General features: G+C 44.5%; 1 protein-coding gene across 6 annotated transcripts in view; it reads right to left on the minus strand.

Moving 5' to 3' along the window:
• The window catches only part of Dnah9 (dynein axonemal heavy chain 9), a 341,979-nt gene that overhangs the window by 232,366 nt on the left and 96,845 nt on the right, over positions 1–12,768 (minus strand). For 5 of the 6 annotated variants that reach the window (XM_057773503.1, XM_057773502.1, XM_057773505.1 and 2 more), the window contains 2 exons: positions 9,920–10,076; positions 1,080–1,184 (listed from right to left, as the gene is read on the minus strand). In XM_057773503.1, the coding sequence (XP_057629486.1) occupies positions 1,080–1,184; positions 9,920–10,076 (262 nt within the window). The remainder of the gene's footprint in view (positions 1–1,079; positions 1,185–9,919; positions 10,077–12,768) is intronic. The other variant, XM_057773504.1, reaches the window with a different exon arrangement.

The raw sequence follows: 12,768 nt of genomic DNA on the forward strand, positions 1-12,768 counted from the left end.
GGAAAGTCTTCTGCCTTGATCTCGGGCAAGGATTGCTCCTTTACCCAGGTCTTTAAAACTGCTGCCACACACAGGCTAACTCTCAGTTGGAATCCTCAGGATTCCCTGCTACCTGCACCAGAAGGCATTTATATCCATTTTTATTTGGTTTGAGCTTGCTTCTCTGACAGTTCATATGTGTATGTTGATGATGTGGATAGAAAAGCAGTGTTCAAGTCCTACCCTTGTTACTTTGCAACACTGTGCCTTGGGCAAGTTCCTTTTCTTCTCTGCTATGTTTTCTCCATATAAAGTAGTAGTTATACCAGAAAAACTGCCAGAGGATGTGGGGTGGTAAGTGAAGAGTGATTGGTACAACAGACTTAGCAAAGGAATTCACCCTCTGCTTTTCTTCTTTCTACTCTCCTCTCTTTGTCTATGGGTCCTTGACCCCAATCCAAACCCTTTCCAGCCAGCATTTAGGGACTGGTTTTAAGATAACCCCTTTCCAAGTTTTATTCTACAGAATGGATATTATGATCACTTCTAGAATGCTGAAAGTGCTCACAACTGTCTCAGAAATTCAAGACATCTTTGAAGGCAGGAATCGTGTCTTTTTCAAGACATCTTTGAAGGCAGGAATCATGTCCTTTTCAGCCGTGCGCCTCCACTCACTCAAGCCCCGGGAAACCACAGCCTTATACCACAGAGAGTGGATTAGGCAGAGAGATGTGAAACAGCTTGCTTCCTGACTTCTACAGCAAATGCAAGAGCTGAAGCTGGAGCCCTGGTTTACAGCCCGTGTGTGAGATGTTTCCGAGTATCTGCGATCTGCCTCCTTGGCTGATCCTTTGCGCCCCCCTGTGAAGCACTTAGATAATTTATGTCCCTGTTTTACACACGGGGACAGGGATCCCGCTAGATAGAAGAGGATGTACTTTGGTGGGTAAGAGAGGAACATTTATAATAAGGATGGAGAAAGGGGGATGGAATAGCAAGAAGAGGGGGAGTTGATGTTGAAGAATGAAAACAGCAGGCTGTAGACTCCCACAGGACCAGCCATACAAACTGCAAGGCTCCCACACCCTTCTCACCCATACCTGTACGGCCACCACCGACAAGACCTCCACAGAGATTCGGTTAAACTCATCGAAACAGCCCCAGGCGCCAGTCTGAGCCAGACCTTTGTAGATGTTGCCACAGGACTGCAAGCAAAACATACAAGGATTAAATGATGACAAGGTCTTAGAGTCATGTCCAGAGTCATCTTCCAGCTTCTTTATTAGAGACACATCTGGTCCCCTGAAACTCGCATTGTAATTTCCAGAACAAATAAGTTTTTGAAGGTGATGGGCTTGGAATCCCAAGACGTGGAATCTAACAAACTTTCCAAGATGATGTGAAAAAATCCCTTTAAGATGCCATCAGGGTTTTGTCCTGAGCATTCTGTAACATTTAAAGTCCCAGAAAATGAATAAAAGATAACTTTTCTTGGAGCACATAGACAAATAGGTTTCTGTTCAGGCTCCGGCATACTCTAATGGGAAGTCAATGCCCGTGTCTTCTCTCCATGTCCAGCCACTCAGGTTTCCCAGATGATGGGGATCTGGAAATGTCAGGGAACTGACAACAGTCACAGAAACAAACTGTGGGCCAGTCTTCCAAGAGAGAGCAAGAAAGGAATTCCAAAGACAAGAACGTGTTTCTATTCTAAAATGCAAAGGAACTCTGGCATGAGATGGGAGCTCGTGCATCAGCGGTAAGGAGCAGGTTCTGGAGGCCACAGGCTAGGTGGTGCCTCCAGTGTTGGTGGTACCTTTATGGGAGTCCTGACATTTATCCATGTCATTCTATCTTTATGTTTATGTATTTGTCATTGTTATTTGTTTTTATATCCCAACACCAGTTTCACCTCCCTCCTCTCCTCCCAATCCTTCTTACCTCCCATCTCCCCCCCCCCCCCCCCCACTGCATGCCCTTCCACTCCTCCTCCTCCATTTCTCTTCAGTAAAGCACAGGCCTCTCACGGATATCAACCAGTCACGGTATATCAAGTTGCAGCAGGACTAGGCACCTCCTCTCCTATTAAGGCTGGACAAGGCAATCTGGTAGGAAAGGTCCCTAAAGTAAGAGAGAGTCAGACACATCTGCTCCCATCGTTAGGACTCTCACATTCTTGTGGGACCAAGTTACACAACTGTAACATATATGCAGAGGGCCCTGGTTGTTAGTTCAGTCTCTGTGAGCCCCTGTGAACTCAGGTTAGTTGATTCTGTGCGTTTTTTTGTGGTGTCCTTGACCCAGCAGGCATTTTTTAAAAAATGACTAGTTGTGTGTATAAGACTCTGTGTTAGATACAGTCCTTCCAAGAGCTTTTAGGAAGATGTTGGCAATAAGGTATACAAATAAAAGAGAATTACTGGTATTTGTTCCAGGGAATACTGCGGATCACACTGTCACAGAGAGCAGAGAATGGGTCAGGGTTCTCCAGTGTGATCAGTCAAGATGGGATGGCAGAACAATCGCACATTGCACATTGTATTTTATGGACCACCAGGTGTTCCTTGAGAAAAGGATTTTGTTGTCAAGAAAGCTGTGGAAACACTACATTCCATAACCTACCTTAACCAAGTTATAAATGTATACTGTTGGGCCGTGAGGGTAGGTCAATAGTAGAGCATACGTTAGCCTCAAGGATGAAAGTGTCTCTCTGCGTGTTTCTTTCTGTCTGTTTCTCCTCTCTCCCTCCCTCCCTCCCTCCCTCCCTCCCTCCCTCCCTCCCTCTATCTTTATCCACACACACATGCACATACATGCACACATGCACACACCTATGCACATAAACACTTTAAATGTCTGCAAAAAGATTAATTGGTTACTTGGCTGAGATTCCCTTTTCCTCATTCAATCTCTGATTTTCTCAGAATATACTTCAACAAAATGGGCACAGTGGGAAAACAAAAGGAGGCAGGCAGACGCCTGAGTGCCTAGCTCCCAGAACAAGGTGCTTCCGAATACACCCTGCAGTGCTTGTTCGTGTCTGTGTGATAAGGGGAGGGGGAGGCTTTCCAGGAGGGTGACAGATTATGGAAGAAAAATGAGCAAAATAACAATGTGTCCAGAGAAAAGCAAAAGTACCATTTGGGATGGAAAATTGATTACTAAAGAAAGTCTTAGTAACAGAAAGCCTTGAATTATTACAAGGAGTCTTTAGGGGTTTGTATGAGAGACGATGATTAAGGTAACAACATTTTGTCAGCCTCAGTCAGGCATCTACCTAGGCAAGGTTGGATGTAGGGCAGAGCTTAAAGAGGGAGGGAAAATACATTCCCACGTCGTATTAAACCCCAGAATGTTCAAACTCATGTGGAAAATATGAACAAAGGAGAATCAAAAAGATCAGCAGTTGCCAGGAGCAGAGGCAGTGTGAGGGTGGAGAAGCTACTGCGTGTGGTATTGTGACATTGGGCAGATGACATTTTACACTTTCCTAAACCTGTAGAACTTCATAGTCAATGTTCTTCCAAGCAGTGAATCCCAATATAGTCTTAGATTTTAGTTTGGCATGGTATATGCTACACTGACCTATTGTCTTAGTTAGTGTTATTACTGCTGTGATGTAACACCATGACCAACAGCAAATCGGGGAGGAAGGGGCTTATTTGGCTTATACTTTCTCATCACTGTTTATCGTTGGAGGAAGTCAGTACAGGAACTCAAGGACATTAAAAAACCGGAGGCAGGAGTGGATGCAGTGGCTATGGAGGAGTATTGCTTATGGGTTTGCTCTCATGGCTTGCACAGCCTGCTTTCCCAGGGGTGGCCCCACCCACAATGGGCTAGGCCCTCCCACATCAATCACTAATTCAGAAAATGCCCCATGGTTTTGCCTATAGCCTGATCTTATGGAGGTATTTTCTCAGTTGCATCTTCCTCCTCTCTGGTGACTCCATCTGTGTCAAGTTGACATGAAACTACCCAGCACACCTGTAATTTAATGATGGGGGAACTAAGTGTGAAGAAGGGAGAGTACATGGGGGTGCTATGTACCAATTATTCCCCAAATTTGAAAATGCTCTACAAAGCAAACAATAAGATAAGCAAAAGACAGGTCTTTTTGCTCATCTATTCATACAACAAATATTAGTTGAGCAGGAACTGTCTGCTAGAGAATGTTCTGGAACATGGGCAATCAATAGTACACAGGATAGAAAAGAAAGACCTTTCTGGGCTGACATTCTTGTGGAGAAAGAAGACAATGAACAATGACACACATGTCAAATGGGGAGACAGTTATACTGCAGGCAGAATGAGGGTGGTATAGCGACCTTAGAGTCAGTAGTTAGGGATGTCTCCAGGAGGGCGACATTGGGATTTACTCTCATGTTTTCCTATAGGTTGAGACTATCTGTCTGTCTATCCGTCTATCCGTCTATCCGTCTATCCATCTATCCATCTATCCATCTATCCATCTATCCATCTATCCATCTATCCATCTATCCATCTATCCATCTATCCATCTATCCATCTATCCATCTATCCATCTATCCATCTATCCATCTATCCATCTATCTATCTATCTATCTATCTATCTATCTATCTATCTATCATCTATCTATCCATCCACCCACTCACCCACCCATCATCCTTCTAATGTATGTATATGTGTATGTAGGTGTGTATGTGTCTAAATCAACCAATTAAGCATCACAGACCCTAGTTAGGAATTCAGGAGTCAAATCCTATTCCTAACCGTTGTTTGAAAGTTTTTAAAGTTGTGCATACCTTTTATGAACTCTAGACAATACATAAAACTTTGAAGAGAATTTTGTAAGTAGATGCTTACCTCAGCCCCCTTCTTCCCTGAGGATCAGCAGCAGAACTCACATCACCCCATTTGCTCATTGTACCCATCTCTTGGTGTTATTGTCTAAGCAGTGGCATCACTTGGCCAAGAGGTCAGGCTTAAGGACTGGAATAAAGACAGGTTATGGCAAAAGGCCAAAAGTGGAGGATGCTGAGGGGGGATCCATGGTGATGACTGATTTGTGCTGGGGAAGTAAGGGTACAAACAGGAAGGATGACTGAGATCTCCATCGTAGAAATGGGTTAGAGATATAACAGGATCCTCCCAAGGTGGAAGAAGACCCTCTATACCAGCTACCCCATGTGCGATTAGAGTCAGAACTAGGACGTGGAGAAAGATGAGAAAAGACACGGAGTCACTAGAATACATATTGAAATGGAGATTCTAGAAAAGGAACAGCACCGGAGACATAGAAGCCAGGAGGTGGGGCTTGGGGAAGTGGGAGAATGACACTAGTGAAGCTGTGGGAATCAGAAGTCACGAGAAATCCTCCTAACTCTTACACAAGGCTAAGCCTCCTAAGGTTCAGAAATCACTCTAAATGCTCTCTGCTTCAGAGCCATTGGGTGTTTCAGCAGTGGCCTCTGTATTGAGGTCAAGGGGAAAGTATTGCTGCCGTAATATGAAGTGTAAGGTGCCGTTCTGCAATAAATTGATGGAGGAAGGTCATTGGTTAAATAATAAAGAAACTGCCTAGGCCCATTTATAGGCCAGCCCTTAGGTGGGTGGAGTAAACAGACAGGATGCTGGGAGAAAGAAGCCGAGTAGGGAGTCGCCATGATTCTCCCACTCCAGACAGACGCAGGTTAAGATCCTCCCTGGTAAGCCAGCTCGTGGTACTACACAGAATATTAGAAATGGGTTATATCAATATGTAAGAGCTAGCCAATAAGAGGCCGGAACTAATGGGCCAAGCAGTGTTTAAAAGAATACAGTTTCCGTGTAATTATTTCGGGGCATAAGCTAAGCCATGCGGGCGGCCGGGTGCTGGGGACGCAGCCCTGCCGCTCTTATTACAACAATAAATGGCTGTGCTGAGCCAGCCTCACAACAGAGTTGCTTTTGCCTCTGAGCAGGCTGGGCTTGCAAGGTCACTTCCGCCTGCAAACCTGACCATTATCTCATCAGAAAGAGCTCATCCTACAAGTCCTGACTGCAGAATGTGGGTGCCAGCTTAAGATAGGTGCTTGTACTGAGCCATTTCTGACGGGGGCAAGATCCTCATTGCCTCAGAGCTAACCACCATAAATCCCAACTATGATTATTCCAGGACACGGCGTCATCGAAACCCTGCCTGACAGGCCGTGTGCAAACCTTGCACATAAAGGCAACCCTTAAAGGACTCTGTGCACAGTTTCTCTTTGCTGTTTTACCCATTTCTGCTCTACTGCAGTGTTCTAATAACGATGTGACTTTATTCTGATGTTGGTGAATTCAGCTTTTCAAATCCCATCCCTGGCAGGATCTAGAGAACGCTTCAGTGCTAACGGGCTATGTCTAGGGACATTGGCTAGCTTTGTAGGCTTTCGGCTTGACCTCTCTCCCACATCTCTCTGCTGCTCTAGGAGCACTCAGGTCCTGCATCTGCGCACATGGAACTGAGTGGACTTGTGTCCTGACGGAATTCCTGGGACAGACGTGCATGGGGATGCCACCTCCAGCCCTAGCCCTTTCCTCTAACACCTCTTTGCTTCATCAGCCCACTACTTCCCCTTGTTTCCTAGATCACCATTTGGCTTTGCTTCCCTTAATCCTCTTGTCATTTATTTTCCCATTTCGGTGTCCTGACTCTGGGGTTATCTCTCTTCCCCATCTGAAGGGTTGCAAAGTTCTCTTCAGTCTCCCTTCCCTCTGCCTGCTCCTGGAAACAGCCTCCTCTTATGTTTTATTGCTATTCTAAAGCCTGGAGGTCTTTCTGTAGCCTTGAAGGGCCTATGGCCCCTGACATCTGTATTTTATCCCCATTACCCTCCTCACATCTCCCGATGCTCCCTAAAGCTACCTGGTCATCATGCTATGCTTGGTTCTAGTCTCTATTCTGGAGAAATGCAAACAGAATCTATTATGTTAGTGTCACAACAGACACATAAAAATGCATGACAGCTCTTGGTCCTTTCCTCACTTGGTCAGACTCTAGAATAATAGTTGAGGGTGAAGCTGGTGAGGGGTGGGGTAGGGTTGCTGGCTACTTAGAGTAGGTCCTGGCTTCAAAGCCAGGCTATGATCAGGCTGTATTAAAGTGCCACATCCCAGGCCTCTAACAACCTTAGGTTTCAGGAGCTCCTCAATATCTCCTCAATGTGTTTCCTCACCAGAAACCACTGTGTCTGTCTCCCTGTTCTGGAATATTCCAGGACCTAGAGTTTGTAGGTTACTCATTCATGCCCAGGATTGTGGTATTTCAGGAAAATTTAGTTTTATTAATTACTCCATAAATGTCTCCAGAAAGACTGGGCTATATTTGATCTATGCATCTCTCTCTCTCTCTCTCTCTCTCTCTCTCTCTCTCTCTCTCTCTCTCTCTCTCTCAATTTCAAGCATTGACCTAACTATTCTAGTTATCTAATCATCTACATCATCCAAAGGGCCCCAGGGCCTCTCATTCTCCTGTGTCCTATCTGAAACTCATAACACCTTGAGTGCTCCTGGCTTGGCGGCTACAGGTTTCCCAGCAGCCTTCAGTCTAAACAGGAGTCTTGAATATTCTTATACACCGGTAAAGATGTTTAGGTTGTTTCCCAAACCACTTAAGGAAACTAGATCCAGTTCTGAAGAAAATGACTTAAAATTCATATGAGTAACACACATTGACTCTTGGCTGAGGACAGTCCTAGACAGAATATCTCAGCTTGTCACAGTTCATTTTCAGAGATAAGCTCCAGTGCTCCACACATTTCTGTACCCAGTGCTTTCCCCTGATCCTCTTAGCACCTAGACTGTCCGACCGTCCGTCCGTCCGTCCGTCCGTCCTTCCTTCCTTCCTTCCTTCCTTCCTTCCTTCCTTCCTTCCTTCCTTCCTTCCTTCCTTCCTCTTTCCCTCCCTTCTATTCTTCCTTCCCCCCATCTCCTGGGCTCCTTTTGGTGCTAGATATCAAACCCAAGGCCCTGGGAACGTCTGCATGCTAAGTGAACATTCTTTCCCTGAGTGACATCCTAGCTTTTTGTGTTTCTTTGGAATCCTAACCAGTCTCATCTTGGGGTGGCCTAGGACACTCTCTGGTGTGGACTCCCTTGTGGCTACTTTTGGAGCATCTCCAACTACAGTTCTGTAGGATAAAACATCATTTATTTTGGTATCTTCCTGAAATGTCCCACATATTCTAAGCAATGGCAATAACTGATAAACCAGCTTACTTTGTTTTTGGCATGTTTGATGATAAAATATAGTTGCCAAACAGCTGGATAGTAGAGTAGAAAGGCTTGCAGGAGCAGTTCAGCAAGGCTGTCTGTTTACAGTGATGTTTGGGGCTTAGGAAAGTAAACACCCTCATTCTGAGGTGTTCTTTTTATTGATACTGCTCTTGTATGTGTCTGTCCTGGACTCGAAGACTGAAACTTTACTTAAAGCCGAGGTGAACTAAGGACAAATGCTCTTCTACAGTGTACTTTAAAAGGAGTAGATGGGGTTAGGGACAATTGTCTAACTTTGAAAGAATTGTGATAAACGACTTGTGATCACTGGCCCTGGAGTCAACTCCTCTCTTCCCATTTGCTGTGCTTAGTTTGACTTTGAAAGAATCTGCTGATTTTATGCCAGGAAAAATGCATGCCTCCTACATCCGAATGACTGTGTCTTCCTGAATATTCCCCATGGGAGACTTACTTACTTTGGCAATGCTGCCCATAATTAACTATAGAGGAATAAAAAAGAAAAGAAAAACTTATTGAAGAATCTAGGAGCTCAAAATAATCTTTAAGGCTGAGGTTATTTTTTTAAAGAGGAAAAAATTGTCTTCCATCCTTGAAAAGAAACATTATCACGATGTATTCATCAATAAAAACAGCTGCACTCAACTTTAGAGGTGATGGCTCAGGGAAGGACTGGATTCAGGTCTGGATGCCACCACTCCCTCCCCAGACCCCATTTGTTTGCTCTGAGTAAACATGGCTTCACAGGACTTTAACTTCTACACAGAAAGGTTAGTACTAAAGCAAGCCGACCCAGTTCTGGGAAATGTGTGTCACCTAAAGAATCATAGTTCAGCAGCTGTAATCTTTAAAGTTATTTCTACATTAAATGTATTTTCCAACATTAAATCTTAGTTGATCTTTTTATGCAACGCTTTTAGCCTACTCTAAATATTATCTGTTCATTCTCCTTACAAGAGAAACATAGGCACCTTATTAAAAAACATAGACTACGAGAAAACACCAGGATGGAGGCAGCAGGGCACGTTATTACACATCTTTAAAATGAGCTTCTATTCATCTGTGAGCAGAATGTCTGTAGCTGGAAGTGACCTTGCAGGCCTTTTGTTTCTGTGGATTTTCTCCAGGACACAACCTGGAGCACACTGGTTGTTTGAAAAGTGCCGGGTTCTGGGATGAAGTGCAGAGGCTTTGCACAGCCCGGTGGCAGGTGTCCCTTAGAGTGAGCGGTGACTAGCCCCTACTGTTCCCAGTCTCCTGTGTCCTTGTACACCATCCTAGGGGAATGTTCCCTGTATAAAGGAGCTTAAATAAAGCTGTCACCTGGAGACAAGGGTCCCCATCACAGCTACTCATGAGCCTTTCTGCCTTCCTGTCCTGTCAGTAAATTTATAACTTTGAGGGCTTCTTCAACAGCATCGTTTTACATGTGACAGATGAAAGGCAAATGATCCATTTGCTCACCACATTCATTTGTAGAGTCAGAATGAATGGGGCTGTGCCTCTGTGCTATACAAGACCTTAACAGGAGGCCAACAAGGGCTAAAGCATCCTTAAGTCTAGTGTGAGAGAGTAAGGAGAAACCTCCCATCTGGACTCTGCCTCTCCTGGGGGAGTGGGGTCAACAAAGAATGGATAAGCCATGTACCTGATCTCGGCTACCACCCAGGTCCCAGTCTCTCCAGCTGCAGGCTGAACTTGTACCTTGTAGTCCATCTGCTCCGAGCAGTTAAACACATAGACCATGATGCCCAGTGCTCGGCCCAAGTCCTTGGTGGTCTCTGTCTTGCCTGTGCCGGCAGGTCCCGATGGAGCCCCACTCATGGTCAGGTGCAAAGACTGAGTGAGAGTGATGTAGCACCTGCCAAACAAAGGAGGGCAAATGCCATTATCTGTGCCACAGATGGCTCTGCTGGGTGTCAGAGAGAGGGAAGCTCTAGGATAGACGGGCCTGGCTTAGCTTCTACAAAGGGAAGAAGACCCAGGACACCACTGACCTTTGCCTTTTCCCCACAGAGCCTCAACTTCCCAGAGAACAATCTGATTATGACCAACTTCCTGTAGGGTATCTTGGCTCTTTGCTAGCTGGTCTTGACCTTGACCATGGCTTCTCCTCTAGCTTCCTTTCTCAGTGCTTTGGCGATCTATGTCTCTCTCCCAAGCACAATAACAAGCTATGTAGAGCAACTCTTGCTTTCTAGGTACTCTGAGACTATGTTGGCCCTTTCTCCTCCCCACTCAGGCAACCCATTTGAGCCTACCTAGATGATATCCCTTTCCATCTGGCTGGATAACGGCCAGGAATTGACATTAGTCCAGGTACTAAGCATTCCCAGCCTCAGGCTGGGATGAGTAAGAAGAAGCTGCTCAGCTGACTTCCTATTCCATTATGCGCAACCCTAGTGCCCACTACATATATCACACAGATCTCTCGCATGTATGCGTGCAAGAGTTAGGAAGCACAACTTTCTGGTTCACTGTTTTATCTTCAGAACCCAGCATAGCTCCAGGCATATACAAGATTTCAATAAGTCTTTAAGATACACATGAATGACTCCATGAGTGAACAGATAACCATCCAATCTAATACTCCTGTTACTATCTTCCCTAATGACAATAGAATAAAATCAGCTTTACGACTGTTTCTAATGGAGCTGGTCGATGGCTAAGTGAGTAAAGTGCTTGTACTGGCCAAGCAGGAGGACCCAAGTTCAAATCCACAGCTTCCATGTAAAATCTGGGTATTGGTGACACATGCCGGTAATCCCAATGGTGTGTAGTGTGTGAATGCATGCATGTGTGTTGGGGTAGAGGAGGAAACAGAGAATCTCTGAAACTCATGGTCAACCAGTACGACTGAGATGGTAAGCTCTGAGTTAATTCAGTGAGACCCTGTTACAAAAACAAGGCAGATAGTGTAGATACAAATGGCATGTAGACTTATACATCATACACATATGCATGAAAATACATACACACCACACAAACACCACATACCCCTACACCATTACATACATACATACACACACCACATACCCCTACACCATTACATACATACACACACACCACATACCCCTACACCATTACATGCATACACACACACACACCACATACCCCTACACCATTACATACATACACACACACACACACACACACACACACACACACACCACATACCCCTACAACATTATATACATACACACCACACACACAAACACCACCACACAAAATTATTTAAGGTACTCAAAAATATTCATAGTTCCATTTAGTTTGACTCACTGGATAACAAGCACATGAAAAGACACTTAAGATCAACACCTAGAGAAACTCAGTGTGCGTACAGTACATTACTCAGGATGGCTATAAAACAGAATGCTGGTAAGGATTCAGAAGAAGAAGGAGCTTCATGTGTTGATGGTGGGAACGCTACATGGTACAGTCCCTTTGAAAGACAAGCTAAAAGTTTCTTCAAAAAAAAAAAGGCTTTCCATATAATTTAGAAATTTCCATCCTGGGATTTTTCCCAAGAAAAATAAGTTCACTTATTTATAACACTCGATCATGGTGACAATATTCATACAAAAATATGTGAAACCCAAATGCCCATCCGTAGTGAATAGTTAAACAAAATGTAACACTCATTCAGCAGAACATTCCTTAGTTACATGAAGGCATGAACATGACTGTGGTAGTTTGAATGTATTTGGCCCCCATAATCTCATAGGGAGTGGCACTATTAGGAGGTGTGGTCTTGTTGAAGTAGGTGTGGCCTTGTTGGAAGAAGTGTGCCACTGTGGAGCTGGGCTTTGAGGTCTCCTATGCTCAGGCTATGTCTAGTTCAGTTCACTTCCTGTTGCCTGCAGATCAAGATGTAGAACTCGCAGCTTCCTTCTCTAGCGCCACGCCTTTTGTCGTACCACCGTGTTTCCCACCATGATGATAATGGACTAAAACTCTGCAACTGTAGTCACCTAAATTAATTGTGTTTCTTTATAAAAGTTGCTGTGGTCATGGTGTCTTTTGCCAGAAAAAGAATCCTAAGACAATGGCACAAAACAGATGAACTTGTCAGCATCATGCCCTACATGTGAAAGAAGAAAGATAAGGAGATTAAATGAAACATCAACAAGTGAATTGCAGACTGCTGGGGCTGGGGTAGGGGCAGGGATTTACCACGAAAATCATAAAAGCCATGTTTAATTGAACTGTACCCCTGTCATAGGTGAACTTTAAGACACTAAAATGTACCTCAATAAATCTGCTAAATTGCACCAATGATAGAACTTCTTCATATCTAGTGAATCGATACAGACTCTACTCGTGAGCTCCATGTGATGACGTTGTATTCAGAATCATCTGCCTGTTTGTTTGTTTGTTTGTTTTGGTAGCTGATGCTTCAGGCTGACCAGCAGCTGAGTCAGTACCCATCTTGCCAGGTGGCAATGGCTTTTATTGGTGTGGTGGTGCTCAGAGCCAACATGGCGTTGAGGGGACTCAGGTGAGTTTCTGTATTCTCCACGAATCAACTTCTCATTTCTGTTCCTGTCTCTGGG

Source organism: Chionomys nivalis, chromosome 7 (assembly GCF_950005125.1).
Source record: "Chionomys nivalis chromosome 7, mChiNiv1.1, whole genome shotgun sequence".
NCBI lineage: Eukaryota > Metazoa > Chordata > Mammalia > Rodentia > Cricetidae > Chionomys > Chionomys nivalis.